Consider the following 27535-nt stretch of genomic DNA (forward strand, 5'->3'; position numbering starts at 1 on the left):
CGGGTGAGATTCAAGGAGAAAGATTTGAAGCATTGTTCATCTCCCAAAGACCCAAGGACATCCTTGTTTGTAGTAATTTAGTACCTTGTTGCTTTCAGGTTTTCACTGGTGGTTCAGGAACAAGTTGCCTTCGAACGCTGTTTGTGAACTGTGGATGGTTACCTCAATATGGGCTCTGGCCCACCAATGATAGCCATTGGTATTGAGCCCAATCACTTAACTACCTTTCGGCTTTCGGCCACTTGTTTTTTTTTTTTTTTTTTTTTTTTTTGACAGGTGAACTTCACAACAGACGGCTAATTCACACCCGCAAGACGCAGGCCCGCCACCACTCATTACCAGGACTATGTTGTCTTAACTGGGCCCACGCCTGGTCGAGAGGGGCGTTACGCTGTCCCCGAGAAAATTTCCAGCCTCCTGCCACATGACAGGAGTTGCACCCTCCACAAGAGCCAACCCTCTCGAGTAAAATGCACTGTAGTATGACTGATAGGAGGTTGCAGATGTTTCAGTTCAAAATAATTTTCCATTCAGGAAACATTAGATCTAGCATGTTTTTATTGTTCCCGATGTATATGTACAACTACGAATACAGCGATGCAATTCAAATTAAAAATAAATTGAAAAGATGCCAGAATATTGAGCAAGAAATAACAAGGAAACAGTGAAGTTACTATGATAAAGGTGCTAAGCGAGGATCTGTGAGACGTGGAAGACCAGCACGAGCTCCTAAATCTCGACACGCGATAGCTGCCTGTAATCGTTTATACAGAAAAAAAGAAAACACTGATGAGAACATATTTTCAAATGTAGTGAACTACACTATGGACAAATTTGATGACAACTGTAAATTTTCATAACCAAAATATTAAATGTACTAACCACTTGAGCTGCAAAAGGTAACATCTGCTCTGGTGGCTTGTTGGTGCAAATACCTACAAATAACATGAACAATAAGACTTATCAATTATATCAGCTGCTTGGGGCGTTTGGTGATTAGCTTTTGTACCATCTAAGTTCCTTCATTTCATAATTCAATTTTGACCTTTTGGAAATTAAAACCTTAGCCTTCATGAGGTTAAACTTTGACATATATTTTCCCATCTATTTTATCATAAATGTCTTTATTTTTAACAACAATAGTTTACACTAAACAAAAGGAGTAAAATGCCATTTTCGTCCCTGAGGTTTGGCCAGTATTGCAACTTTCGTCCAAAGGTTTGTTTTTCCGCATCTGGATCCAAAAGGTTTGAAATCTTGCCATTTTCATCCGGCTTGTCAACTCCATCCATTTTTCTCTGTTAAGTCAGAGGTATTTCCGTCTTTTTTTTTTGTTAACGTAAAGAGCAATTCTGTCTTTTTCAGGGTATTCGGTCTTTTTACATAAAGTGAAAAAGGCCAAATTGCCCTTTAAGTCAACAAAAAAGACGGAAATACCCTTGACTTAACAGAGAAAAAATGGATGGAGTTAACAAGCCGGATGATAATGACAAGATTTCAAACCTTTGGGATCCAGATGCGGAAAAACAAACCTTTGGACGAAAGTCGCAAAACTGGCCAAACCTTAGGGATGAATATGATGGCATTTTACTCAGAAAACAAATAAATAAATAAAAACTGATGAAATGAACTGATTATAAATACGCACCATACAAGACAGCTCCTATAAATGCATCCCCAGCACCTGTTGTATCCACGAGCTCAGACTGTGGTATCTTTTCAGCTGTACCCAGGAACAACTTTCCACACACGGTCCCAACTCCCTTTGCATGCAATCTTGTAACGTCCTAAAGCAAAAAGTAGATTGCGCTCCACTATTAACATTCAAATTATTAATTTATTTCTCAGATGGAATATGAATTTCAGTTGTACTACTTATGGCTTACTAAGAGAATTTTTACACAGTTACCATTAGAGTTTGCAAGTTGGGCCGGTTAGGAGTTTAAAATGTCATGTTTTAGTCGGGTTGACCCACAAGCACTTCTTTGTCCATTAATAATTATGAATATAAAAACTATTATTTAATAATCAAAATCTTGCATTAAAAGATTTAGGAGGCCATATTCGTTGAAAGTAGACGTTGGGCGACTTTCCACCTGTGACATGCTCCTCTGTTAGCTAAAACCAAGGGTGCTAAACGGGTCGTGTTTGCGAGTTGGCGAGTTCAACCCGACCCGAACCCGAAAATTTTAGGCGAACCCGAACACGACCGAACCCGAAAATCATGTCATACATACGAACCTGAACATGGCCCGTTCAACCCGAATTTTTTTATTTTTAACTTTTTTTCCGCAAATTAATGTATTAAAATTAAAACTTACAAAAAAAAAACACAGATGTATATAATATAATTATACTTAAATTATAAAATCTTATGTAAATTTCTCTTTTTAAGTTATAATTATGGCATAAAATACACACCCAATTAAATTTATGACATAAAATATATTGTAAAAAAATATAATATAATATAAATGGGTTAGACAGGCCAACCCAACCCGTTTAGCTAAACGGGTTGCGGGTTCAACTTGAAACTGACCCGAACCGGTTTAGAGTAAAACCCAAAACCGTGAATTTCGTGTTAGGTTCGTGTCATTTGAGATAAAACACAACCCAAATCGACCCACTCATAAATAAATGAGTCGCAAAAATAAGATGCATATACAACAAGAACAAGTAGAGACACACAATATTTGTAAAATAAAAATGAGATATGTAATTGTTAAAGTTGTAACTACCGATGAAACACATGATGGCGTAGCGGTTCTACTGTCAGATTGGCACTTTAATTTCTCAACTAAATCATCTGCATCTATTTCTTCAGCTTGAACACTCTCTCCTGGAAGTGAAATTTATATCAAAAGCTGTGTTATACTGTAATGAATATTATTTTTTATATACACACCTTCGACGCTCCTCTGAAGCATCATACAACCATCTGCACCTAAAGTAACAATCACAAATTTGACCTTAGGCAGCCTTAAAAGCATCGAAACAAGTGCACTTGGAACTGTTGGTGCGCCGGTCCATGTCTGAAAAAAGTAGTAAGTTTAACAAAAATTAAAAAAATACAAAAGTACATTTCGGGTATTAGAACTTTAATTGATTACATAAAATTATACTAGAAATAAACCCATTCTTGATTATAGAGAGAAGTAAGGATCAAAAAGTCTGCTACAATTGTATTATACTAGAAACAAACCCATCCCGTGAAAGCACGAAAAGTTAAAAAAAATAGTTGAGGGATTTAGCCGCTTATAAAGTGAAAGTATGTAGGTTATTTTCAATAATTATGGAAAAAAGAAGGATAACAAATGTAAGGTGAGCAATATTATACACACACAACTTATCGGCAGCAAAGAACAAAAACTCAATTTAACCCAAGAAAATTTCCACTTAAACACAAATGGCCCTTTTTGCTGCATATAAGTTCCCTGCAGGTTGCTGCAGGGATTAAATACCCCAAAAATATATACTACTAATTGGTGCTAAACAGGTGGGGTTCGCGGGTTCAACCCAACCCAAACCTGAAAATTTAAGACGAACCCAAACCTGACCCGAACCCAAAAATCGTGTCATACATATTAACCCGAACACGAACCAAATATTCATGGGTTGACCTGAACACGTTCAACCCGAATTTTTTCATTTATTAATTTTTTCCTGCAAATTAATATATTAAAATTAAAATTCAATACAAAAAGATACAAATGTATATAGAGGCCGGTTATCGTACAATTGGCCCTTAACGTACGATGCGTACGCTGTGAAAATACAACATGCGGCTTCACAAACCTGGACAACCTATATCATGCGGCTTCATAAACCCGGACAGCCTATAACATGCAGATTCACTAAAACCGGACACCTATAACATGCGGAGTCACAAAATCGGAAAATATAACATGCGGATTTCCTAAACTCGGAAAATACAACATGCTACTTCACAAACCCGGACACCTATAATATGCGGCTTAACAAACTCGGAAAAATATGACATGCGGAATACTCATCGCGTACGCTCGTACGTTAAGGCCAATTGTATTTTACACTTTCTCAATGTATATAATACAATTACATTTAAATTATAAAATCTAATGTCAATTTCTCTTTTTTAAGTTATATATATGGCATAAAGTACACACCTAATTTAATTTATGACACAAAACATATTATAAAAAAATATAATATAATATAAATGGGTTAAACGGGTCAACCCACCAAACCAACCGGGTTGTCCCGAACCTGACCCGTTTAGCTAAACGGGTTCGCGTGTTCAACCTGAGACTGGCCCGAACCGTTTAAACTAAACCCAAACCTGCGAATTTTGTGTTAAGTTCGTGTAGCGTTTTCGGGTCGTGTCAGATATTCACACCCCTACTACTGAATACGACCCAAAATTTAGGACTGAATCAATCACAATAAAAACTGAGGGACTTAAACTTTTCATAGGGTAAGTTATAGGGTTTTTTAAAAGAGAACCATACAATTTGCAGTTATACATGGGAAGGAAGCAACAAAAGGTAAAATTTGAAAGCATCAACAGCTTGCCTGGGGAAATTTTGCGGAACACACAACATAATCCGATAAATTTAAAAGATCATCCAGTCCTTCTCTTGGTCTTTCAGCATCAATTAAAATAGGTATTTTTCTTCGATTTGCCTGCACTGGTGACATTGAACAGGGATGGTTCATTCATAGTTATTAAAGGCACTAGGCGCACTCAAGGCGCATAGGGCTCGCCTGGGGCCTAGGCGCAAAGCGCAAAAAAAGCGAGGGCCCGAGAAAAATAAAGCGCATAATGAACAAATTTAAAAAATATATTATGTATTAGAAAAAGAATACTATTCTTCAAATAAAATAAAAAAAGTCTATTATGTAACACTTTATATCATCTAAGTAGTACTAAAACATTAGTGTATTAGTGTAGAAAAGTAGTTTTCCTTGATTAAAAGTAGAAATTTGGCTAGAATCTTGTCGGAATTTAGCCGGAAACTCTCCGGAATCTAGGAATCTTGCCGGAATGTGCGCCTGAAACACCATCTGGAGAGTTAAAGCGCAATTTCATCGACTTAAAGCGCAACTGCCTCGCCTCACCTGAAAAATGGGCCTAGGCGCAAGAGGCGATGGCTTTTAACAACTATGGGTTCATTTCCATTTACAACAGAAATAGGGATGTTTAGATTTGCGTTTTGGGACTCGTTATTAACTATAAAATAATAACTTCCAAAAGCCCATCCAAACACCCCCTTAATCTGTTGCCATGAAATTGCAAAATGCACAGCTAAACAACTTTCAAAATATCACAAATCACCTAATATTTACCTCATGTGCAAAAAGTAGAGCAGTGTCAGGCAAGCGTACATCAAAATAAACAAGCTTTACCCCAGCCAATGCAGCTAACATAGTTGAATTGGAGATGTCATCAGGAATCATTGGAGGCGAGCCTGGAGTATGAATACAAGTTCGAGTTTTCCTGGATACATATAAACCAATAGACCATTCCATTATGAAAACACACTTTTACATTTTGCAGATTTGGATGCAACTCCCTACAAGCGTTGAAACGCTTTATGAAAATTGTGCGGTTATTTTATTTAACACAAACTGCAAAACATCACAATATTCTATGATAGCCCATATAGGAACAAGTTCACAATGTTTTCTGTTAGCAGAATATAGTCAACCGTATAGTCAAACCAAAGTTATTCTTCACAGAAGTAACTAAATGAGAAGAGATGCTTACGTTTGATTGTCCACAATCACATAGGTAAATGGTGAATTTCCCTCTTCAGAAACCTGCAAACAGAAAACTGTACGTTAATGTATGCAAAAGGAAGAATGTTGAAAGATATGTATTTAATATATTATACATGATCATTACCACAAAAAAAGATACATCTACACCATCAGCTTTTAGTTCCTCCAATATTCCTCTCCCTTGAGCATCATTGGCAACCTGATAACGTAATATATGAAAACCTCAAAAACCTTCATAATAGCTCAGTGAATAAAGTTAAAAATATGCATATTTCTAATTTCAGTTTGTTCGGATATTGTATGCATACCTTGGATATTAACCTTGCGTTCAATCCTAAACGCGCTGCACAAGTTAGAGCATTTCCTGCATTACCACCTCCTTGTACCTATTAATGAGCGTGTAAATTATAAGACAGTAAAAGCGTTGAAAGATATTCCAGTAACTTCAATAGTTCTACACCATTATCAATGATGGTAGCAGGATGTGCATATACAAAAGGTCGGATTTTCCAATATATTTCACATCACCAAAAGTAACCCTTTCATTAGGAGTAAGGGACCACTATAGAAGACGACTAATCACTTTTCTTACAATAACTGCTAACACCACCTTGCTGGTGATATATAAGCGTAAATTCTCGCTCAAATAGGAAAAGTAAAGAACAATATAATCATTGAACACAAGGCAATTCTCCGACCACAGTGATTAGAATAAAGCTTGGCCATTAACTCCAAGTTAGGGAGTATTTTCATTTTTTTGTTAACTTAAAGGGCAATTCGGTCTTTTTCACTTTATGTACAAGCATTTAAAATACCCCTGACCGGATCCGTTAAACCGAATTGCCCTTTAATTAACAAAAAAGACGGAAATACCCATAACTTGACGGAAAAAATGGATGGAGTTAACGAGGCGGAAAGATTGCAACACATTATTTACCTCTCAGTTTTACTTTTAGACATCCAAATACATAAAAATTCAGTTAACAATTTCACATGAATGCACTCTTGATCACCGAAAACCTCACCAACTATTAATACAAATGATTCACAAACTTTCAAAACATTTATCATCTACAGTGAGTACCTTCAAGCTAGTGCTTCGGATCTTATCATCCGGTTTAGGAAACTCCGCCACAGTAGCCAACAGATCCACTCCCACTCCACCAAATCCAAGCTGTATTTACACACATAATTAACCTATTTTAACCTAATTCTACAAACTCAAATCAAAATCACAATTCAACAACACGATAATAAACACATACCACGGTAGGACTCTCAACCTGCCTCACCGTCTCCGATGACATTTTAGCCCTAAATCTCCGCAAACTGAAATAGCAAAATCACACATAAACAGACACACACACTTTAACAATTCAAATAACAATAATAACAAAGGGAATTGAATAAGAGAATAAGAGTGAAGAGAGTGAGTGACCTGTGTGTGGTGGTTAGGGGAGAGCGTGAGGGAACGGAGATATAGGTCGGGAGCATGATGGCAGTGGTGTAGAATGTGGGAGCCATTGACGCGTGTAAAACAGAATGATTGCGTACGGCGACTCTAATTGATTTTGGTATGATTGATCTGGATAGGGGAAGGGGGATGATGCATGTTATGTAGTGGCCGTTTATTCTGTTTAGTGGAGAGTGAATGGGGCCCACCACAAGATTTCGTAACTGTCACTAGTGGCTTTTTAACTTTACAAGTTTCACATCCCATCAACCAATTACATTTCTCACCTGTGTGCCATTTTAACATTCGATTAAGGCAATTAAATCTTTTTGGTGAGGAGGGAGCTTTATTGTGGTTATATCACAAGATATGTATGTGAGTATATGTGTGAGTGGGGAAAGAGGGGGCATGGCATGATAGTTTTCACGGAGAATCAAAATTTCAACCTCATAGCGCCGGTTGTAATGGTGTTACCAGACGCTATGACCATCTACGGCGTCATATCACGTGCCATTACAGAGGGACTAAGAGTATTCGGTGTGGAGAAGCATAAAAAGGGGACATTATACGATATGTGGCAGTCACGTCAACACGTGTCAGAAATAAGTGGTGTGGTGCAATAAATGGAGACGTGGAAAGTGGCTTTTTATAAAAATAAAAAATAAAAAAATAAAAACTAACCAATTAAAACCAACCCAAAATTCATCCACCAATGAAACGGCACCACCTCACCCACACATTTGCCCCAACGCCGGTGGAGATCCTCAAGCCCCAACCACAACGTCATGCTCCACACCGGACACAGGGTGGTTAGGTTAGCTTGGCGTGGACTGACTTCCACGCCGGGTTTCAACGCCCACACCATGTGGTCTAATTGTTTGACTTTGATTGTTAGCGTTTTTCACCTTCTCATTGGCCCGCAGACGCCGACGGTGACCCGGCCCGTCACCATTCCAGAGGAAACCCATCACCCGAAGGCCCATTATGGTAAAACCCCTTGTTCAACCTCAGAGCATTTTTCTCTGGGTGAAACACGAACCCATGACCTCCACTTTAAAAAATTATAAGGCTGCCAAGGTCATTACCGCTGACCCGGTTTGTATACATATATATAAAAGTTTTGTCGTTAAAAAAATAAGATGTCTCACCTATCTATACATGATAATAAATAGATGTAAATTGTCTTCACGGGTTGGGTAGATAGAATTAGGATAAAGAGAAATAGAATAAAATGATAATGATAAATAAAATAAAACCATTTCTAAAAGGGGAACCAAAAAATGTTACTTTGAAAAATATGGCTAATGACTTGATTTACGGAAAACAAAGATGACGAAGAACTGAGCACAGATATGAACATATACATCACAACTACTATACTATCCATCTTCCAATTGTAATATAATTAAATCAAGATTGTCAAAAACTACAATCCCTCATTTTACCCCAATTTATAATCATCAAACATCATACAACAAACCCTAAAATCAAACCCAATTCCACATCACTTTCTAAACTTCATCGATCGCTTCTGTACACTTCAAAATCAACACTCATTTCCCCCGCTAGAACGAAGCTTCACTCCAGAAAGGCTTTGACAGCAGTCCACCGTGCTCACTCATACTTCCCTTTGACCTATAAAACAATGGCTTGCTCCTAACCGTCCTAAGCGGGCCCGACCTGTTCCCGTGACTAATAGGCAACGCAACCCCGACCCTGTTATCGAAACTCGAAGCTGAAAACGCTCTGTTTTCCAAATCTTCAAGCGGGCCTGAGCTGTAGTCCATTGTTATAAATGATGAAGCCTGACCGAAAGTCAATCGTGGTGTGGCCCCACCACCAGCATTCCACCAACTGCTGTCTGACGGGGCGTGGTCCCCTTTGAAGTCTGAGTCAACCACTGAAGAATCTCTTTGAGTAGAGTTGTCACCACATACTTCATCTTTGTCGTTGTATATGAGCTTTAACGCTTGAACAACTTCACCCATGAATGGTCTTTGCGTGACCTCCGGGTGTACACACATGGAAGCTATTGCGGCTACTTTTGCCATGTCATCGAAGTCGTAGGTCCCGGATAAACTGGGGTCCACGAGCTGTTGTAGACCTTCTCTGCTTGTGAGAAGCGGGCGGGCCCATGTCACGAGGTTTTCTTCGCCGGGAGGTTGTGCCATGTCAACGGGTTTTCGTCCCGATAGAAGCTCTAATAGCACGACCCCGTAACTATAAACGTCACTTTTCACTAATAGGTGACCTGTCATTGCATACTCCGGGGCCACATAACTGCAAATGAGATACAGAGATTTTAAGTAATTGTAAGATAACTGATCATTCATAAATGTGGTAGAAAACTATCAATAGTACAGGTGGCAATTCATGAATGGTCGTCTCGGTATGGTGACTATGGTCAATGCAATAAGTTTTTCATTTTCATAGTGGACCCCATTTCGATAAATTTCATGATTAGCATTTTCCGAACATGTATTGAGTAATTTGAGTCGGCATATTTAGGCCTATAAACGAATCGAACGTTCATGCACTGTTCGTGAACTTGTTCGACGGGAAGTTCGTTTATGTTCATTTATTGAATAAATGAACGAACATGAACACAGTTTTTTGTTCATCTGATTAAACGAACGAACATGAACACATGTTTTGTTCGTTTCATTTGTGTTCGTTTATGTTCTTTACATTTGTTTATGTTTGTTCGTTTATGTTCGTTTCAATTTAAATACATAAGTAGTTATATTTATATAAAGGGGTAACTTTGTAGAATAGTAACCAAGTTTTAGAAGTGTTCCAATTAGGTCACTCAAGTTTCAAAAGTTTTCAAATGAGGTCACTCAACATTCATTTTTCATTAAAATTAAGGGTTTTTTCATCCATTTCATAGGTAACCATGGTGATGTGGATTTTTGTTTCTTTTTCCCTTTTATTTGATGCTAACGTCGAGTGATGACGTGGATTTTAACTTGTTATTTTAATTTTCAATGTAACTAAAGTATTTCTATTTTTGATAAATATAATTTCCTATATTAAAATAATCCGACCCAAGCATTTTATGCTCCATTTTTTTCTTGACACATGGAAAAAAGGACATGGCTCGATTTGAATGTTATCTAATTGGGACAAAAACGATACGAGTGACCTAATTAGAACACTTTTAAAACTTGGTTGAACTTTTTAACTACTTAATACTAATTGGTAATTGGGCTTTCTAGTAATAAAAATGGTTTTTCCAATGGGATTTATCGTAATTAATCACTAATATATATAAAAATTACTTTATGTTCGTTTGTGTAGTAAATTATGTTAATTTGTATTTCATTAATGCTTCTTCAATTATGTTCAGTTGTATTGTTTATTGTTTGTTAAATTATGTTCATTTAAGTTCGTTTACGTTTGTGAACTGTTCGTTTAGGTTATAAACGAACGAACATAAACAAACACGAACATGCCCATTTTCTTAATAACCGAACATGAACAAAAAAACGTGTTCTATTATATGTTTGTGTTTGGTTAAAGTTAAATGAACGAACACGAACAGCATGCCTATGTTCGTGTTTGTTCGGTTCATTTACATACCCGAAAGTTCCCATGACACGCGTAGAAATATGACTACTTCCTTCTGTAGCTTCTCTTGCCAACCCGAAATCTGATACCTTAGGGGTAAAATCGTCTTCTAGCAGAACATTACTGGCCTTAAAATCACGATGAATTACACGGGGATTTGAATCTTCATGAAGATAAGCCAATCCTCTTGCTGCCCCAAGCGCAATCTTTAATCGTGCATCCCAGTCAAGTGGTCCTTTTTGCTTATCCACACCTAACATGTCCACACATTGATCTTTAAATTATAGTTACAAAAGTTTCTTAATCATAGAAGGGTGTTACAGTAATTTGATTATGTTGGAGGGAGAGAGTTCTTTTGTTGCACTTGTACATTTTAATGCATTAAACCGCCTAAACTTTTATTCAAAAAATCATATTATTAGTAAAATAATGGGTATTGGGTCAACCCAACCCGTTTTGACCCGCACCAAAAAAATTACCTGCTTTTAATCGTCACTCAACCCACCCGACCAGCCAAGTTTGTCACCTCTACTTTGCAGTCCCTTATCAGATACATATGGAGTTATGGACACACACACACACACACACATATATATATATATATATAATGTAGAGTAAACTTTCATTTTGCTCCCTGTGGTTTGGTCATTTTAACGGTTTTGCCCCAATCCTTTAAAAATAGTCATTTTACTCCTCGATCTATGAAGCCCATCACGATTTCCCTCACCGCCCCAAACGGCATCCATTTTAAACGTTAAAAACTGTCATGTTTCAGTCTAGTTATGGTCATAATTGTCCATCATGTGTTATGCACGTGACAATTTTTAACGTTTAAAATGGATGTTGTTTGGGGCGGGGAGTGAAATCGTGATGGGCTTCATAGATCAGGGAGTAAAATGGCTATTTTTATAGGATTGGGGCAAAACCGATAAAATGACCAAACTACAGGGAGCAAAATGGAAGTTTACTCTATAATGTATCCAAGAAACTTGTGAAATAAGAATTAGGTGGAGAATTTGGTTGCCTGTGTATTTCACTAGAGCACATGTGAATATGAAATTTTGAAGTTCTGAGAATAAAATATAGATATATACAAGGTGATATAATTGGGTGACAGCCTAACCGGTCAAATGTGTCAATGTTGAAAAAGGTCAAGGGGTTTGAGAATAAAATATAGAGATATACAACTTGTGATATAATACAAGGTGATATGATTGGGTGTCGGGTGACAGCCTAACTGGTCAAAATGGGTCAGTGTTGAAAAAGGTCAAGGGGGCTGGGTCTGGTTGTGTCGACCCGCTAACACTTTATTGACTTTTTTTAAATATATACAAATAATTAATACATGAATTATGATTACAATAACAAAACTATTACAATAATCTGATTACTTGCACTAAAATCATACTTTATCCTATTTTCAACCAAGCTCACCCATTTCCCGTTTAACTACCAATAATATTGTTTGATCCATTTGAGATAAAATACAAGATAAATAAACTGTTTTGGAGAATTGTCATACCATGCAAATGAGACTCGACGCTGCCATTTGGAACAAGCTCATAAACCAAGCACCGTGTCCTTCCTTCAATGCAGATACCGATGAGTTTAACAAGGTTACGATGGTGTAACCGGCTTAGCATCTCGACTTCTGCGATGAACTCACGATCTCCGTTTTGATTATTATCTCTATTAAGCAATTTCACAGCAACTTCACTTCCATCTTCAATTATCCCATGATATACACACCCGAACCCCCCTTCACCCAATATTTTTCTTGAACTGAACTTTTCAGTAGCCTTGTCCAGCTCAGCTAATGTGAACGTTTTCACCGACAGGAGGGACGTTGGCATTGCAGAGAAAACAGATAACGTTGAGTTTGATGGATCACTTGATAACATCGCTCCAAAGCCTACTAAAAAGGTTATATAAAGGTGATGTTCATACAAATTAATGGACAAAAAGAAATTAAAAAACAACAATTTGACATAAATATGACAAAATCATCAAGTCACGGGTTGGAGCACGAGTAAAAAGAGGTAACTTTATAGATGGGTCAAAACACTTTTTGTCTTTTCCTTTTGAGTATTACAGAAATTAATGTGTTAATTATCATTACAAATCGATGGGTCAAAACACTTTTGGTCTTTTCCTTTTGAGTATTACAGAAATTTAATGCGTTAATTGTCATTACAAAAAGATGAAAATGCCATTTTCGTCCCTGCGGTTTGGCCAGTTTTGCGACTTTCATCCAAAGGTTTGTTTTTCCGCATCTAGATCCAAAAGGTTTGAAATCTTGTCATTTTCATCAGCCTCGTTAACTCCATACATTTTTCTCCATTAAGTCAAGGGTATTTCCGTCTTTTGTTAACTTAAAGATGGCCAAAACTCAGGGACGAAAACGGCTTTTTTACATTATTACAATACTAATCTAGCTATTTGAACAAAATAAATTTACGTGGTTATATGAATTTTACTACAATTTAGCAACTTCCGGGATGTTTCACATATCTTTAATTTAGCTAATATTTAAATTTGGCCCATTAAAAAAACCCAAATCAACCCATTAACCAAAAAATGTATCGAAACTGTCACACGCAGTTTGAACCGCTAAATTAACAAGAGCTGCAAAGAGGAATCCTCTTTATATTCACTTCCCCCATAAAATAACGTAATCATATATTCATATTCATCATAGTTTTTAATGTTAACAGAAAGCACAAAATCAGGTTTACTGGAAATCAAACTGTAAAAGTCAAAATGATTTTGAAAAATAACAGATTTACAAGACTTACCGCGTCTCTTGCTGGTTGGTGTTGTAAAAACAGGGCCGACTGCGTTTGATGATCTACCTAACTTTCTGTACTTGATAAAAACAGATATAGCCGCACAGCAAACAACCAAAAGTACGACTGCAGACAAAACAATCACAAAAATGGTTCTAGGGTTCATTTTCTGACTTTTTCCAACGAAAGTTGCGGTGATCGGATTTTGTTGATTTCCAGGACTTCCATTTGGTCCGTTTCCGGGGAGATCTCCATATGGTGGTGAAGAGGGAAGTCCTGAAATTAACTTTACGTAATTAGAACAGTATATTTAAAAAATAAATAAAAAGAGTAAAATGCCATTTTTGTCCCTAAGGTTTGGCCAGTTTTGCGACTTTCGTCCAAAGGTTTGGCTTTTCGCATCTGGATACAAAAGGTTTAAAATCTTGCCATTTTCATCCGGCTCGTTAACTCCGAAGTGCTCTTTAAGTTAAAAAAAAGATAGAAATACCCCTGACTTAACAGAGAAAAATGAATGGAGTTAACGAGCCGGGTGAAAATGGCAAGATTTTAAACCTTTTGGATCCAGATGCGAAAAGCCAAACCTTTGGACGAAAATCGCAAAACTGGCCAAACCTCTGGGACGAAAATGGCATTATACTCGTATAAAAAAATTGTTAAAAAGTTGTGGCCTTACCTGGATAAGTAATATATACCACCTCATAATCTCCGAAAAGGGTTCGGTTTAATGCAAGTTTTTTCCGCCAGAATCTATCATAAGTGAGTAAAGCAGTTGTATTATCGAATTTCTCTCCAAGTGGAACCAAATTAATATCAACTGCTGTTTTATCCTGATCTTGACTATCAGCACTGGCACCTGTTATAACCACTTGACTTTGCGTCAAATATGTGCCTTGGGCAATCTCGATTTCTAACTCGTTAACAACGGGAAATACAGCGTAGACAGATACTTGCAAAAGTAGTCTGACTTTCATAGGAAAAACACAACCGCAAGGTGAACCAATGGGAGTTGAAGTTAGTGGGTCCGTACAGGTTTGGTCACAACCTGTCAGAGATTATAGTTAAAGAAGATAAATGAAAAATGGGTAAAGAATGTCAGAAAATATACATAGAGCATGTAAGTATTGTTGGTCAAAGCCCAATAGTGAGATTAATAACACCCACTAGTCGTAATATTGCTCTATTGAAACATTCCTTTTATACTTTTATTTCAAGCTAAATGCTTACTACATGTTTTACTTTTAGCTTCAATATGGAATTGCTGGTATTACCTTTCTGGTCCCAATTGCTGCCATCTAAAAGAAGTAACAAACCTTTACCTAACCATAAAAATACATGCACACTTACCATCTAGCCATCGACATTATTGGTCAAGATTTGTTATATAAACAGTTTCCGCTTGTGGAATTAAGTGTGAATGTATTAGTACGCACATGAATAGGAAGGTTTCTTGTTGGTATTTGATTAAGTCATAACTAGTGTCTAATAAAATAAGACAACATTTCTCGAATGGTACAAGCATATTGATTTATTAATCACAAGACCGCTTACTAGTTCATTTTAGACTTATACATGTTATACAGATTTATTTTAGGAAAACTTAGAATGAGTTAACATGATTCATGAGACTTGTGATGATGAATCTCATTTCTATTAACATATAGTCAACCACGGTGTGCTAACAAACAAGAGGATAACACACACACACACACACATATATATATATGCAGCATCTTTATACTGATAAATAACTAGACTTGTATACCTGGGTGAGGCGATGGGGATGGAGGAATCACATGAGTGATCTTCCCACGATGAAAATGATGGCGATGTCGCTTGCGAAAAGTGGGACCCGCAACAGGACCTAAATTTCAAAAGAAATTTTAGTAAGCATATAATTGTAAAAAAAATCATAATAAACATGCCATCTGCAAGTACCTTGAATTGTTGGAGAAGGAGCAGGTACAGATGAGGGCCCCATAAAGGGCTGAGGTGGAAGTGCATATGATGTTTTAGTTGGAACGACTGATGAACTCATTGACATCAACCTCACTGAAAATATAAAGAAAAAAATGAAAATTGTTTCAGCACCGAATATGTAAACATCAAATTCATTTAAAAAGGCACCTCGACGCCTGACGGAAGAAAATTTCTCAACACAAAATGCAACAGACCTAAAAAATGAAACTGAAATAAGCAATATATGCAACCTAATGTGCAAAGGTTGAGTAAGAGTATCTTGCTCAACAAGAGGCGCATGTTGTTTAATTAAAAAAACATACGTAGGCGATTAATGGTATGTGTAAAGTATGGACACCAACAAAAAACTGATTTAGATTAGCAAACCTGACCTTTGATTCATTAGGGAAAGAAAATAAATACCCGAAACATAATCATACAACTGTATCTTAATAATTAATATTAACAAATAACAAATGAAAACTTCACTTCATTCATTCTAAAGTTATTCGCAATTTATATTGCATCACATGTACTTTTGCAATAAGTGGTGATTAGGCATGAAACAGCTCATTTATCAAGCAAATTGAAACAAGATGTAATTCACGAAATGACACAAGCTATAACAATTTTACTATTCCAGTCATAAATTTCCATCTTTGAATATGGTATTTATGAAATTCTTACCTTTGAGATGTTCAAACCCATTTTTCTTCACAAACATAGGTTGGCTTGGCAGCAGGGAAGGAGACAGATTGATGTTCAGGAAAGGAATGCCTGAAATGGAAGTAAATAGCCATTGAGCATTTGAACTTTACAAGAAATATTTATTTCATCTTTCATAGAGATTGTTCTTCGTTTGTTAAGGCAAGTAATTAAAGAAGAATCCGCAATAGACAACTTCTACAAAACAATAACATCACGAAAGCGTGTAGAGATTGAGGATGAATGAAAACTTGTGCATACAATAAACAAGCAATACTGCACACATACATACGCTATTACATATATATGGTGTGCTTTTTTAGTAAAATGCATACTAACATAGCATTGACAATTAAACAAACCAAATTAGCTTACTCACTGGACTGTGGATATTGCTATGTAGAAAGATAGATGTTAACAAGCAATGCGCATGAACTTGCCAACACGGATAGAACCACTTTAAGGGGACATTGAAAATTAAACATTCTTAAAGTAACTTTGTCATTATCCCAAATGAAAAACTGAAAATCAACTTTTTCAAGTCTAAATCCAGTACACGGAAAAAGACACTCTTGCAAATCAAACTCTTAACTTCTTTTAGTCATCCAACTCTCCAAGAATATACACAACTTCAATACAAAAATATCACATGGACATACCCATGCTAATACACTATACTCAGTCAGCCATGTCACTATTCCATGCCCTTTGACTTCAAAAGTCAAATCAACTACCTCTCAATTCACAACTTATACTAAATTCCAAATTAATAGAATAAATACCCAACTAACTAGAGTAACCTTCATAAAAAGTCAAGTATCAAGACTACAACAAAAATTTTCGTAAACTACTCATACAACCGATACCGATTTCACATTTTAACGGAATTGAGTTCAGCATCAAATCTTAGCATATTCTTATTCTTAAGCAACAGAATATATAACTTCCACATTAACCAGGCACTCTCAAAACATACAATATGAACACACAAAACAAGTAATCCGATATTTTCTCTATAAATATAACCAATCAACGGTCAGCACTCAGCACGCCCAAAATTACAACCAAATCATGACTCTCTACACACAATTTAAACTAACATTCAGCAATTTTCCTTTACTGCAATTCATCTACTAGTGAATCAAACAACAATGCCCTAAATAACTTGCAGAACAAGAAAAACAAAACGCATAAACTGTAAACATTACCGTAACAAACAGTAGCGGAACCGAGAGTAACGAAATGAAGCACAAACACAAGCATTAGAAACTTCAACATCTTGTAACAATAATCTCACACATAAACACCATCGTCAAACCAGCAAAGCTCGAATCAACTCCACAACACTGAACTCGAAGCTAGGGTTTCGCACGCGAACTAAACTCCACCGACACACACCTCCGTCCAATCGTTGAGCGCCACGTAAGCACACCATCACTCACAACACTTCTCGAGCAAAATCAACTGAAAACCTAGCTCATTCACCGCAATGCAGATCCATAAGCAAAATAGTTGTAGATACTGAAACTGAAACGGAAAGTGAGTGAGGTAGAGAGAGAAAAAGGAGATCTAGAGAGAGAAAACGGTTGTAGATCTTGTGGAAAATTGAAGAAAAAGTGTGTTTAGTGTGTGTGTGAGAGAGTGTGAGAGAGTGTGAGAGAGAAAGAGGAAGAAGAACTAAATGACAGTATTCAGCTGAGGGAGAGGAAACAGGGGAGATGGAAAGGGGGGTGGGGTGGGGGGTCTGCGAGTGAAGTGGGGTCGATTATTATTACACGCTCCAGGACTAGCAGATTACATAATGAGTGTCTGGTCTACGCGCGTTTGTAGGCGCGTGCTGAAAAGGAAAAGACTGTACGGGGATTTTATTTCATTTTATATATTAAAGAAAAGAAAAAGAATAGAAGGGTCTGTTTTTTGTTTTTGGTGATAAGTTGTTAATTCGCTTTTTAAAATCATAATGGGTTTGTTTGACTTGTTTTTGTTTGTAACAGAAGCGATAATTAATATTTAATTGAATTTAGTTTAATTAATTATATGTTTATGTTTATAAAATTTAAAAAGTTTATACGTTTATGTTACTCAAAAGAGTAGGTGTTTTTTATGCTCGTAATTGTGCCTTTTGGGGCAAGGAAAGTGGTGGATTGCATACACCATTACAACCTGGCAAACTTAATAGTCGAGCCATGCTTAATTAATAGTAAGAGTTAAATATGGATGCATGTCATTTTTTTTTTTTTTTGAACGGCCATATGCATGTCATATGATACGTTCACTATGGCTTACTCCTTCGAGAATATATTTGAAATTACCGACGTGTGTTTGTAATCGTAGTGGCTTACCTATTCTCTTATGTTTGTGTATATATCTAATATATATTAATCCGGGGCGCAGCATAGTGGGGAGGGGGCGTCCGACCCTCCGAACTTTTCGCTCATTAGTGTCCGGTATGTAGTTTTCGTATACAATTTTTTAGGTATATACGTTTTCGACCCCCCGGTTTATAGAATTTTTTAGCTATATACGTTTTCGACCTCCCGGTCGGAAATCTCAAGCTTCGCCACTGATATTAATCAAAATTTATTGTAACGATAACATTTTATGGTTTTATTATGTTTAGATTTAATTTGTAGCTAGGGTAAATTACAATTTTCGTCCTTTATATTTGTACCGGATTGCAGTTGATGTTTTTCAATAGTACTTTATTTGTAAAATCCATTGCACCATACGTCCTTTGGCCCTAACCTAATTAAAGTTTTCAGTTAAGTATGACATGTGCTTTGCACATGAGGGTAGATTCGTCATTTTACGATCTTAAAGACTATTTGTGTAAAAATAGGTTTGACTCTTTAATTAATCCATGCCCCCCCCTCTCTTTCTCTCTCTAAACTCTCTCTCTCTCTCTAGATATCCATGCCCCTTTCTCCTCTCTAGTCGAATCTACTGTAACCACCACCTTGCCTACGGCTCCATTCCCCACCACCTCTAGTTTTCCGATGTGTCCTGTTTGCCGGAGCCGCTCCCTTCCCCAGACACCACCACCACTACCAAACTAGAGAGAGATCGAGAGAAGAGGGAGCATCGAGAAGGTCGCTCCTCTCTAGTAGTTTTTCCATGTTATGTTCGTAACTCCTGTGACTTTCTGCACGGTTTTTCAGGTGAGGATTGGTGTTTGTTGTAGTATTTTTTTTCGAATTCTTGATTTTCGGATTCCCTTCGCCGTTGTACTCGATTTGGTCATCTGATAAATTTGAATCATAAGTAGGTTTTCTTCGATTACGCATGAACTTGGTTGTTATTTTGTCGATTCCCTCATGTTATATATTTTAAATTGTGTGTTTTGAATTCTGATATCGATGGTTTTTCTATTTGAATGTGTATAATATTGAAGGAGTATGGTCCCAATTCCTGCGCTGACACATGTAGCTACAAGCATGGGTCGCGCGCAGAAGACCATACGCAAGTAAAACGTATGTGACACTTAGTCATTTTTCAAGAGATTAGCACAAGCCTAGGGCGCAGCGCGAGTCTGAGCATGCTAGTGAGGCATAGTACGACCAGTACAAATGTCAGAACATGCGACCAATACGCGCACGCCAGGTTGTGCCCAGTAGAGCCTCACGATGAATAATCGTGCAGGAGACAAAAAGTACAAAAGGACAGTGACGTGTCACCAATCACTATGCGCCAACCACTGCCCCATGATCTCCATTAGCTGCTGATGACAGACCAGACAACAAGGATAACTGCCACGCCACGTGTCCAATCAGCATGCACCATTTTCTCATTTGCCTGCTTTTTAGTGTTAAAGTTCATTGCTTTTGGTGGTTATCTAGTTCTAAACTATTTGCTTTTTGCTAACTGAGGGAATTGTTGTGAAAACGAATTTAATTATTGCAGTTGTAAACAATTGTGAAAAAAGGGGACCAATCTTCGGGTTTTCAGGTTGTGAAGAAAGTCAGGTAACCTAATTACTACCAAGTGGAAATAACATAGACATGATTTGTTAACCTACTTGTTTTTTTATAAATAACCAACAGATAATATATTTGATTGCAATTATCCACGATCGAAACCGAAAGATTGATTCAACTTAATAGTAATTGTAACATTTGTGCTTGTAATCATTGTGAACAGTTCAGTTATCAATAAAACAATGTTATTTGATTCCAATGTTTGTTTGGTTATGTTTTACATTTTTCATGTTTTGACTTTTGTTCAATTTCAAACTCTATATCGCTTTCTGGAGAGTTATACGCAAACTGGTGCATAAACGTAATCAGTTTAATGCGACAAATACTCCGGAACATCAACATATACTTAACATATCTTAAATAACCTTTACATAACTTAGAAATAAGTTTTGAAGGCTTTGGTATGGCAAAAACAAGTTAATTCGCCTACAGGGACTAAATTTGACAAACTGCGAAAGTATGCCAATTTGAACTGTAACAGACATTCCGGAACATGACCATAAGTTAAACACACCTTAAATGTCCTTTATATAGCTTAGAAATAGGCTTTGAGGGGTTCGGTGTGCTAAAATAAACTTTTGGGTCATTCAGGGACTAAAAGTGTCAAAAAGTGCATAAGTTTGCACTTTCGCGCATAACTTACGTTCTGCGTACATCCGGACATCCAAAAATTTATGTAAGCACTAAAGTATTTTATTTTAGTGTTTGGCATGAGAAAAATCCATTCGTCGCGTCATTTGGATCGTTTTTCGCGCTTATGCGCATTCCGTCGTAATTAACCGAACATCGCGATCGTACGACCAAACAAACCGACATCCGGCATATTTTTGAGCATGTTTCATGTCCACAATGTTTAAGCATCATTTTAGGGCCTTAAATTTGGCTTAACGGGCCTTAAACATGTCGGAAATGGCTTTAAACACCAACAGGGACTGAAACTGTCATTTTTCAAAGTTGGTTGCAGATCAGAACACTCAGGCGGGGCGTGTAAACCCCTGTCTGATCCTTACGCGGGCCGCGAGGCCTCCTCAGATGCATAAACTCGTTTTAACTGCTGTTAACAGCCTTTCAACACTCCAAAGTCCAATGCCTCATGCCAATCTCTGGGGGTGGGGGCAAATTGAGTTACCATAACATTCCGACACATGTACGGATGAGATTCGAGCACGGTATTCGATAAACGATCCTAACGGTCTTGCATATCCTATAAATAACCCCCCCCCCCCATTTCTTGCAAAAACCCACAAAATCTGATCTAAAAGCTCTAAGTTGAAGCCATTGCTTCATACCTGAGCTACTTGGATCAAGATTAGCTTTCGGGGACCCTTTGTAAGTGTTCCTTCGTTCTTTTATCGCTTTTCGAGTCCGAAAGTCAAACTATGTTTGACTTTCTGCGTTGACCAGTTTATGGTCAATGCGAAGTTCGTTTGAATTTCATAACGTGAGAGTAATCACGATGGTTATAGCCCCTAGTGACTATACCTACTGATTACCACGCTATCTAGGCTCAGTGTCGAGTCGTAGTTTCGGCCAAAATACGTGTTATTGCGTATTTTGTAACCAAACTACATTTAGGTATCAAAACCGTTTATTTTGATACCAAACCTGTTTTCTAAACTTAGTTAAGAATGTTTTAACATGCTTAGCTCGTCACTTTTAGTTTAGTGCTTATATAGGGTCGTAAGGTAAGCGATCTAACAATCGCTTATACTTTCGAACCTGGCCCGTTTGGTCGATCATTAAGATCCGACCAAACGCATTAGGTGACCATAGTATATAGGGAATAACCTTTCGAGGTTATGACTTATGGTCACGACGTTTATTTAGTTATATGATAGGTAGTTTATATGCCTTAGGTAAATTATCAAAATGCCCTTTTTACGCCAAATTCCATATTAAGCATATGTAACATAACTTTTGATATCTAAACTGATTTGGCAACAATATTTGACATGTTAAAGCATATTTTACTTATCATAGGGCTAGTTAGGCGTTCCAAACGCGTTTCACGCGAACGACGCGTTAAAGTAGCATAAGCTACCTAAACGGGACGTAATGGGTCGTAAGCACTTAGGTTAGGTTTCATTTTAGTATGTAGGCTTTGTTAAACCATATTACACGAGTCTCCATACTCGTTTGGTTTACGAACCCTCATTCTATCCAATCCTCCGATTTAGGTACGGTATATTAACATAGTTACCTATATTAGGTGTCGTTTGATATCCGTGATCTCTAGCATTGTTTGGTTGTTACACAAGGACTTCTAAGCAATCTCAAGTGAGTACATAGACCCCTCTTTTACTGTTTTCCAAACATTTTGGGGTGAAACACATGTGCCTACTTGTTACTTTCGTGCCTTTCATGCTTTCATATCATATGCTTGTTATGTTCATTAGTACATTATAGTACATGATTCATTTACATTTCATGCTATGTATGTCCATTGTGTGCATACCTAGTACATTTTTTTACATTACATTTCACGCTATGTATGTTCATTTGATTACATACTTAGTGCATTGTTTTCACATGCTTACATTGTTGGTATGACATTGGTTTGTTCAAATGGGACAATATACATTCATTAACATTGATCACGCCGTTCGTTAGTAGGTAGTGGTACCATAGGACTTGACAACTCCCATTCCTGAACTCTAGGTTTGTTTGGGTGGAAGGAATGACCGAATTCGATAAACATAACACAGATAGACCTTTAATTTGTTTAAAGGTCTATCACCACAGTCACAAGGCCTGAGTGTATGCATTTTCACAATACCGCATAGATGTTTGTATCAGTATAGCATGCATTTGCTCCACAAAACATAACTTTGACTTAAACTATGTTTAATTCGATACCCTGTTTTTGTGCATTGTACCTATGGTTTAGTTGATATATTTCACATGCCATACATGATATTTTTGGATACACATTATATGATTTACATTAAACATAAACATTTTGACATTGAAATACACATTTGGTGATTTACATTAGACTTGGACATTTTGATATGGTTTACACAATAACACTTGACAATTGATTTATACATGAACAAATTTACATTGGTGGTTGGTTTGGGTAAATGATTTGAGTAACGAGGCGTGTGTAATATGATACAAACATGGTGGATACGCCGCTGGTACTTTCTATATATAAGTGTTTGTATAATATTACATATCGTAGAGTTATTTAAATCATTTCAGTATAGACATATTACATTTTACACAAATAACATATTCTTCACAAGACATTGTTTTACAAAACAGTTTATTTTATACAACTCATTTTACTTGGTTATTTCATTAACCATACACCTTTCTTTTATATAATCTGATTTCTTATCGAGTTTTCATACGATTTATAAAAGAAAACATTTAACAAGATTCATGACTAATTTTTATTAAACCTTTCTTCTAAAACCCAAGTCATGAATCTTATTTTCACAAAACCTATGTATCTCACAGGCATTTTTATGCTGACGTACCTATTTTGACATGTGTTTTCAGGAGCTGTTGCTTAGGAAGATGATCGTGACACTAGGGCGGACCTGTGCCTTAGAGACTTAAAATAAAGATAGAACTAGTTTAATTATGTTATGAACTCTTTATTTCCTGTTTTGAGACAATGTAACACGCTTGTTTGATAAATAAAATATAAACTTTGTATGCCATGTGTAACACCTCGGAAATTCCTGTCCAATAAAATAAAGACACGTGTCATGAGGGACAAACGTGTCAGGAAAACCGAATTAAATATAAAGATGTATGGTAGGATTTTAAATGCAAGGGCGTCATGTTATTTCAAAATACCTCTGAACGACCCAAGGGTGACATGTTATTAAAATACCTCTGAGCGACCCAAATTTAAAAATCCCGAGATCCTTAAATCATTTGACAAACATCTTATATATATATATTAGCCGGTCGTTTCTAAAGTTCCATCTTTTATATGGAATTTGGATTATTGGGAGTGTTGCTACTAAAATGCTGAATAAAATTCTTGTGTAAAAGAAATTAATAGTAGTTAACTAACATGACCAACTCTTGTGAGAATCCAAGACTTAAATCCTTGGAAATATCCGTCACTTTAAGAGATTACAAGATGCCAAGGTTGTAGAAACATGTAAGGGACATACAAGCATGCAATGGCTGAGCCACTAGGTCCCACAACTGAGAAAGTTAGCATGTAATTCGGAATCCACGAGGTTGCATGGTCAAGACTTGAAGTTTGTGAAATTTTTGTTTTCCTGACCACCGGTTACGGACCGCAAGGCCCTAGTCTTACGGTCCGTAAGGCGGGTACCTGGGCGATTTCAGCAAGGGTCGGTTACGGACCGTAACTGTTTCAGCATACGGTCCGCAAGAGGGGCTTACGGACCGCAAGGCCTTAAGCTTACGGTCCGTAAGGCAGTCGCTGGCAGCAGAAAATGGACAGCTGCCTGTTCAGCCTGTTACACCGACTTAAATGAATGGTTTTCGAAACCAGGGACTTGCTAGGCAGTATATAGCATCATAGAGACACCTGGGATGATCTTGTAACCACTCTAGACTATCTTGGCATCATTTTGGACCTCAAGGTTCACTATATAAGGGCTTGAAGTTGTGAACACTTTACATGCTCACTTGCAACTTTGGTTCAAGACTTCTCTGGAATTTCCTTGGACAGCAACAAGTTCTCATTAAATCCCTAATCCTTTTTAGGACTCTTGTAAGTGTCCTTAACCTCTTTTAAGTTGTTTTAGCTTAGTTAATTAGCTAAAAGTCAAACCGTCGTAATTAAGGTTTGACTTCGTGATTAATTAAAATGTGCTCTGTCAAATCACGAATTTAAGATACCTTTAAGTAGGTAATTATGTGGGTAACAAACCCTTAAAAGGGTATTTTCAGATTCCCACTCTAGGCATGTCAATTGTCGAGTCAAAGCTAACTTTAAAAAGTCAACAGAATGCTTAAATCCGAATTAACTTATAATTAGCAATGTAGGATGCATGCAACCTGTTTTAACATTTAAATAACTTGGTAATTAATGTAAGAACATGTTCCAACATGTTCAACTCGACAATTTTCAGTTTAGGCTCGGTTTGGAACCGAAAGTCGCAAAGTTTGACTTCTGCTTTGACTTTCAGTTCTGACCCGTTTAAGCCAAGATTAGGATTGCCTTAGAGCTTCTTTTGAACCTATTTACATGTTAGTATAACTCTCTGAGATTATACAACTTGGTTCATTGGATATCCTATTCACATGCATGTTTCCGTTAATCACTTATATGTTGACCATTATGCCCATTTGACCTTAAAACGTGATTTTTGAAAATGTAAAAGGGTAGGCACCTTAGCTACTGATTTATAAACTTGCACCCAACATTTGAAGTCAGTTTGAGGTCTAGATTAAGAGTTATGCTCAATAGCGTAATTAAGAGCTTCTTTGATAATTAAATAGCGTAAATTATGTATAGCCTATCAAAACCCAAATTTTTATACCAAACTTTTTACCCACTGTTATAAAATAATATTTTGGGATTTTTGGTGATTTTTATTTATTTTTAGGCTGAGCATAACTTAGTGTTCTAAGATTAATTCGGTTTATGCCGGTTTTGCCCTTTTTAGCCATAAAATGAGTTTTACAAAACCTTTTGACCTCAAACCAATTTCTACTGATTTGTTATGATAAATAAATTATTTTGAGCCTTCTGGAATATTAAAAATATCAGCTTTTTACAGAAAACCCGGAAATGACTCCAAATCGCCTTTTTAGGCATTTTTAACGCATAAGTGTGCACTAGAGCCTTATTAAGCTTAAGGGTTTGAACCTACTGATGTAATTAGTAAATTTTTATATTCTAAACAGTAGGCAAATTTTTTGAACTCAGAATTCCAGAATTGACCTTTTAGGCACTTGTGAAATTACCAAAATGCCCCTACGGTGCATAGTAAGGTTAAAGATAGTTAAAGATAATAAATTTCACATAAATTTGATACCCTACTGTTATAACTTAGTAAATTAATTATATTTACTAATTGAATCAGACCTGTAACTCAGGTTATCATTTTAACCCTTTTTCACCTTATAAAATGACCAAAACGCCCTTATGAGGCATAGTTTTGGTTTAAAATCATTTGGGGCATAATGGAAGGTATCATTCTGATATCACAACATATTTTGAGCATATTGACTTCAGAAACTTGTATTTGACTCTTATGGTTACTCGTTACGCATTATACGCGTTTGGATCGGCTTATGTGACTAGTTTGGCCATATTAGCCGAAACGGGTCAAACCATATCTTTTTGGTCTCAAAATCCAGAATGTGATTATGTTACCCATATAAAACAAGTGTGCAAGCTTGTTGGGACAAACCACATTCTAAAGCGGTCTTCGCCTTATTGTGCGTTTAAAACCGTAATCTTCATATAAAACTAACCGGTCTAAGCTTAAGACCCGTTAGGATTCTAATAGGTTATTAAAACCTTAATTTCCAGATCTAGGAGCCCAGTAAAAGCTACGTGCACTCATTATATTTGGTTTATACTTTGCTCAGGTAAATACGTTTAACTTATTTTCCCTATACGGGCTTGGGGTACGGTATATAAAATACCGCTTGGTCGGGGAATTGACCTTAACCGGTCTTGGTTATGTGCAGTCAAATTAACCCGTTTAAAAATGTTGTTTTGTTTGTTTAACGCCTTTGGGGGCTTAATAACCATGTCCCGGATATCCTTGGCATCATTCAAAGAATGGCCACGACCTTAGCACTCGGGTGTAGGCGTACACCCGTAGTGTTGTACAACATGTATAATCGTCGGTACGAGAAAAGTCTCGCGGCGGAATTATATTAAGTGGTGTGTCTATTAATCTTTAACCCGGCATGACCCGGGCTACCGAACGCAGAACGAACATGTAATTCTTTTACGAGATTATTAAGCAAATAATTATCCCAAGTTATAAAAAGTTTTATGCCACGAGCATTTAAATCAATTTTAAACATTTTCAAAATGAGTCAGTTAAATTGTATTTACCAGTGTAAACTGACGTATTTTCCAAAAAGACTAAGTGCAGGTACTACGCGTAATAGGCTGGTCACTCCTTAAGCATCCATAGAAGTCTCGCAAGCTTAGGATGCATGAAGTCTGTTGAAATGAAGTTTCCTTATTTATTTGATTCTGCCAGTGGATTCTATTTCGACATTTTGTGATACTCGAATATTACAATAATTTAAGTTGAAATGAATCTATCTTTACTTCCGCTGTGCATTATAATTTGTGTCGTTTGACTATGATGATATCAACTACGTCACGTTAATCCCCCACCGGGCCCACCGGTGACACGTGG

The 27535-nt window shown here is 36.8% G+C and overlaps 2 protein-coding genes across 3 annotated transcripts; both read right to left on the reverse strand.

Moving 5' to 3' along the window:
* Nucleotides 1-245: 245 nt before the first annotated feature.
* LOC110883955 (ribokinase) lies at nucleotides 246-7420 on the reverse strand. The gene is made up of 13 exons (XM_022131621.2): nucleotides 7199-7420; nucleotides 7026-7089; nucleotides 6845-6934; nucleotides 6069-6146; nucleotides 5885-5959; nucleotides 5747-5799; nucleotides 5326-5476; nucleotides 4552-4662; nucleotides 2906-3032; nucleotides 2739-2839; nucleotides 1649-1787; nucleotides 883-935; nucleotides 246-754 (listed from the first exon to the last, which is right to left on the reverse strand). The coding sequence occupies exons 1-13, from the start codon at nucleotides 7282-7284 to the stop codon at nucleotides 674-676; spliced, it is 1209 nt and encodes a 402-aa protein (XP_021987313.1). The 5' UTR covers nucleotides 7285-7420; the 3' UTR covers nucleotides 246-673.
* Nucleotides 7421-8574: 1154 nt separating this feature from the next.
* Nucleotides 8575-17968, reverse strand: LOC110883954 (receptor-like serine/threonine-protein kinase ALE2). Of its 2 annotated transcripts, none has more exons than XM_022131619.2 (9): nucleotides 17442-17968; nucleotides 16216-16305; nucleotides 15508-15621; nucleotides 15335-15433; nucleotides 14246-14614; nucleotides 13579-13845; nucleotides 12306-12698; nucleotides 10796-11036; nucleotides 8575-9493 (listed from the first exon to the last, which is right to left on the reverse strand). In XM_022131619.2, the coding sequence occupies exons 1-9, from the start codon at nucleotides 17509-17511 to the stop codon at nucleotides 8779-8781; spliced, it is 2358 nt and encodes a 785-aa protein (XP_021987311.1). In that variant the 5' UTR covers nucleotides 17512-17968; the 3' UTR covers nucleotides 8575-8778. The 2 variants fall into 2 exon arrangements, with proteins under 2 accessions (XP_021987311.1, XP_021987312.1); XM_022131620.2 differs by having other exon boundaries at nucleotides 12306-12695; nucleotides 17442-17926.
* Nucleotides 17969-27535: the final 9567 nt, after the last annotated feature.

Source organism: Helianthus annuus, chromosome 10, assembly GCF_002127325.2.
Source record: "Helianthus annuus cultivar XRQ/B chromosome 10, HanXRQr2.0-SUNRISE, whole genome shotgun sequence".
NCBI classification, from domain to species: domain Eukaryota; kingdom Viridiplantae; phylum Streptophyta; class Magnoliopsida; order Asterales; family Asteraceae; genus Helianthus; species Helianthus annuus.

What these genes read in the sequence shown, in the direction of transcription:
- LOC110883954 (XM_022131619.2), bottom strand. Translation starts at nt 17,511, where the DNA reads ATGTTGAAGTTTCTAATGCTTGTGTTTGTGCTTCATTTCGTTACTCTC. An exon ending in TTCCGCTACTGTTTGTTACG is followed by an intron (nt 16,306 to 17,441) that starts GTAATGTTTACA and finishes CTTCCATTTCAG; the next exon opens with GCATTCCTTTCCTGAACATC. An exon ending in CGTGTCATGGGAACTTTCGG is followed by an intron (nt 9,494 to 10,795) that starts GTATGTAAATGA and finishes TCTCATTTGCAG; the next exon opens with TTATGTGGCCCCGGAGTATG.
- LOC110883955 (XM_022131621.2), bottom strand. Translation starts at nt 7,284, where the DNA reads ATGGCTCCCACATTCTACACCACTGCCATCATGCTCCCGACCTATATC. An exon ending in CTCTACTTTTTGCACATGAG is followed by an intron (nt 4,663 to 5,325) that starts GTAAATATTAGG and finishes TCACCAGTGCAG; the next exon opens with GCAAATCGAAGAAAAATACC. An exon ending in GTTCCGCAAAATTTCCCCAG is followed by an intron (nt 3,033 to 4,551) that starts GCAAGCTGTTGA and finishes TACTTTTTTCAG; the next exon opens with ACATGGACCGGCGCACCAAC.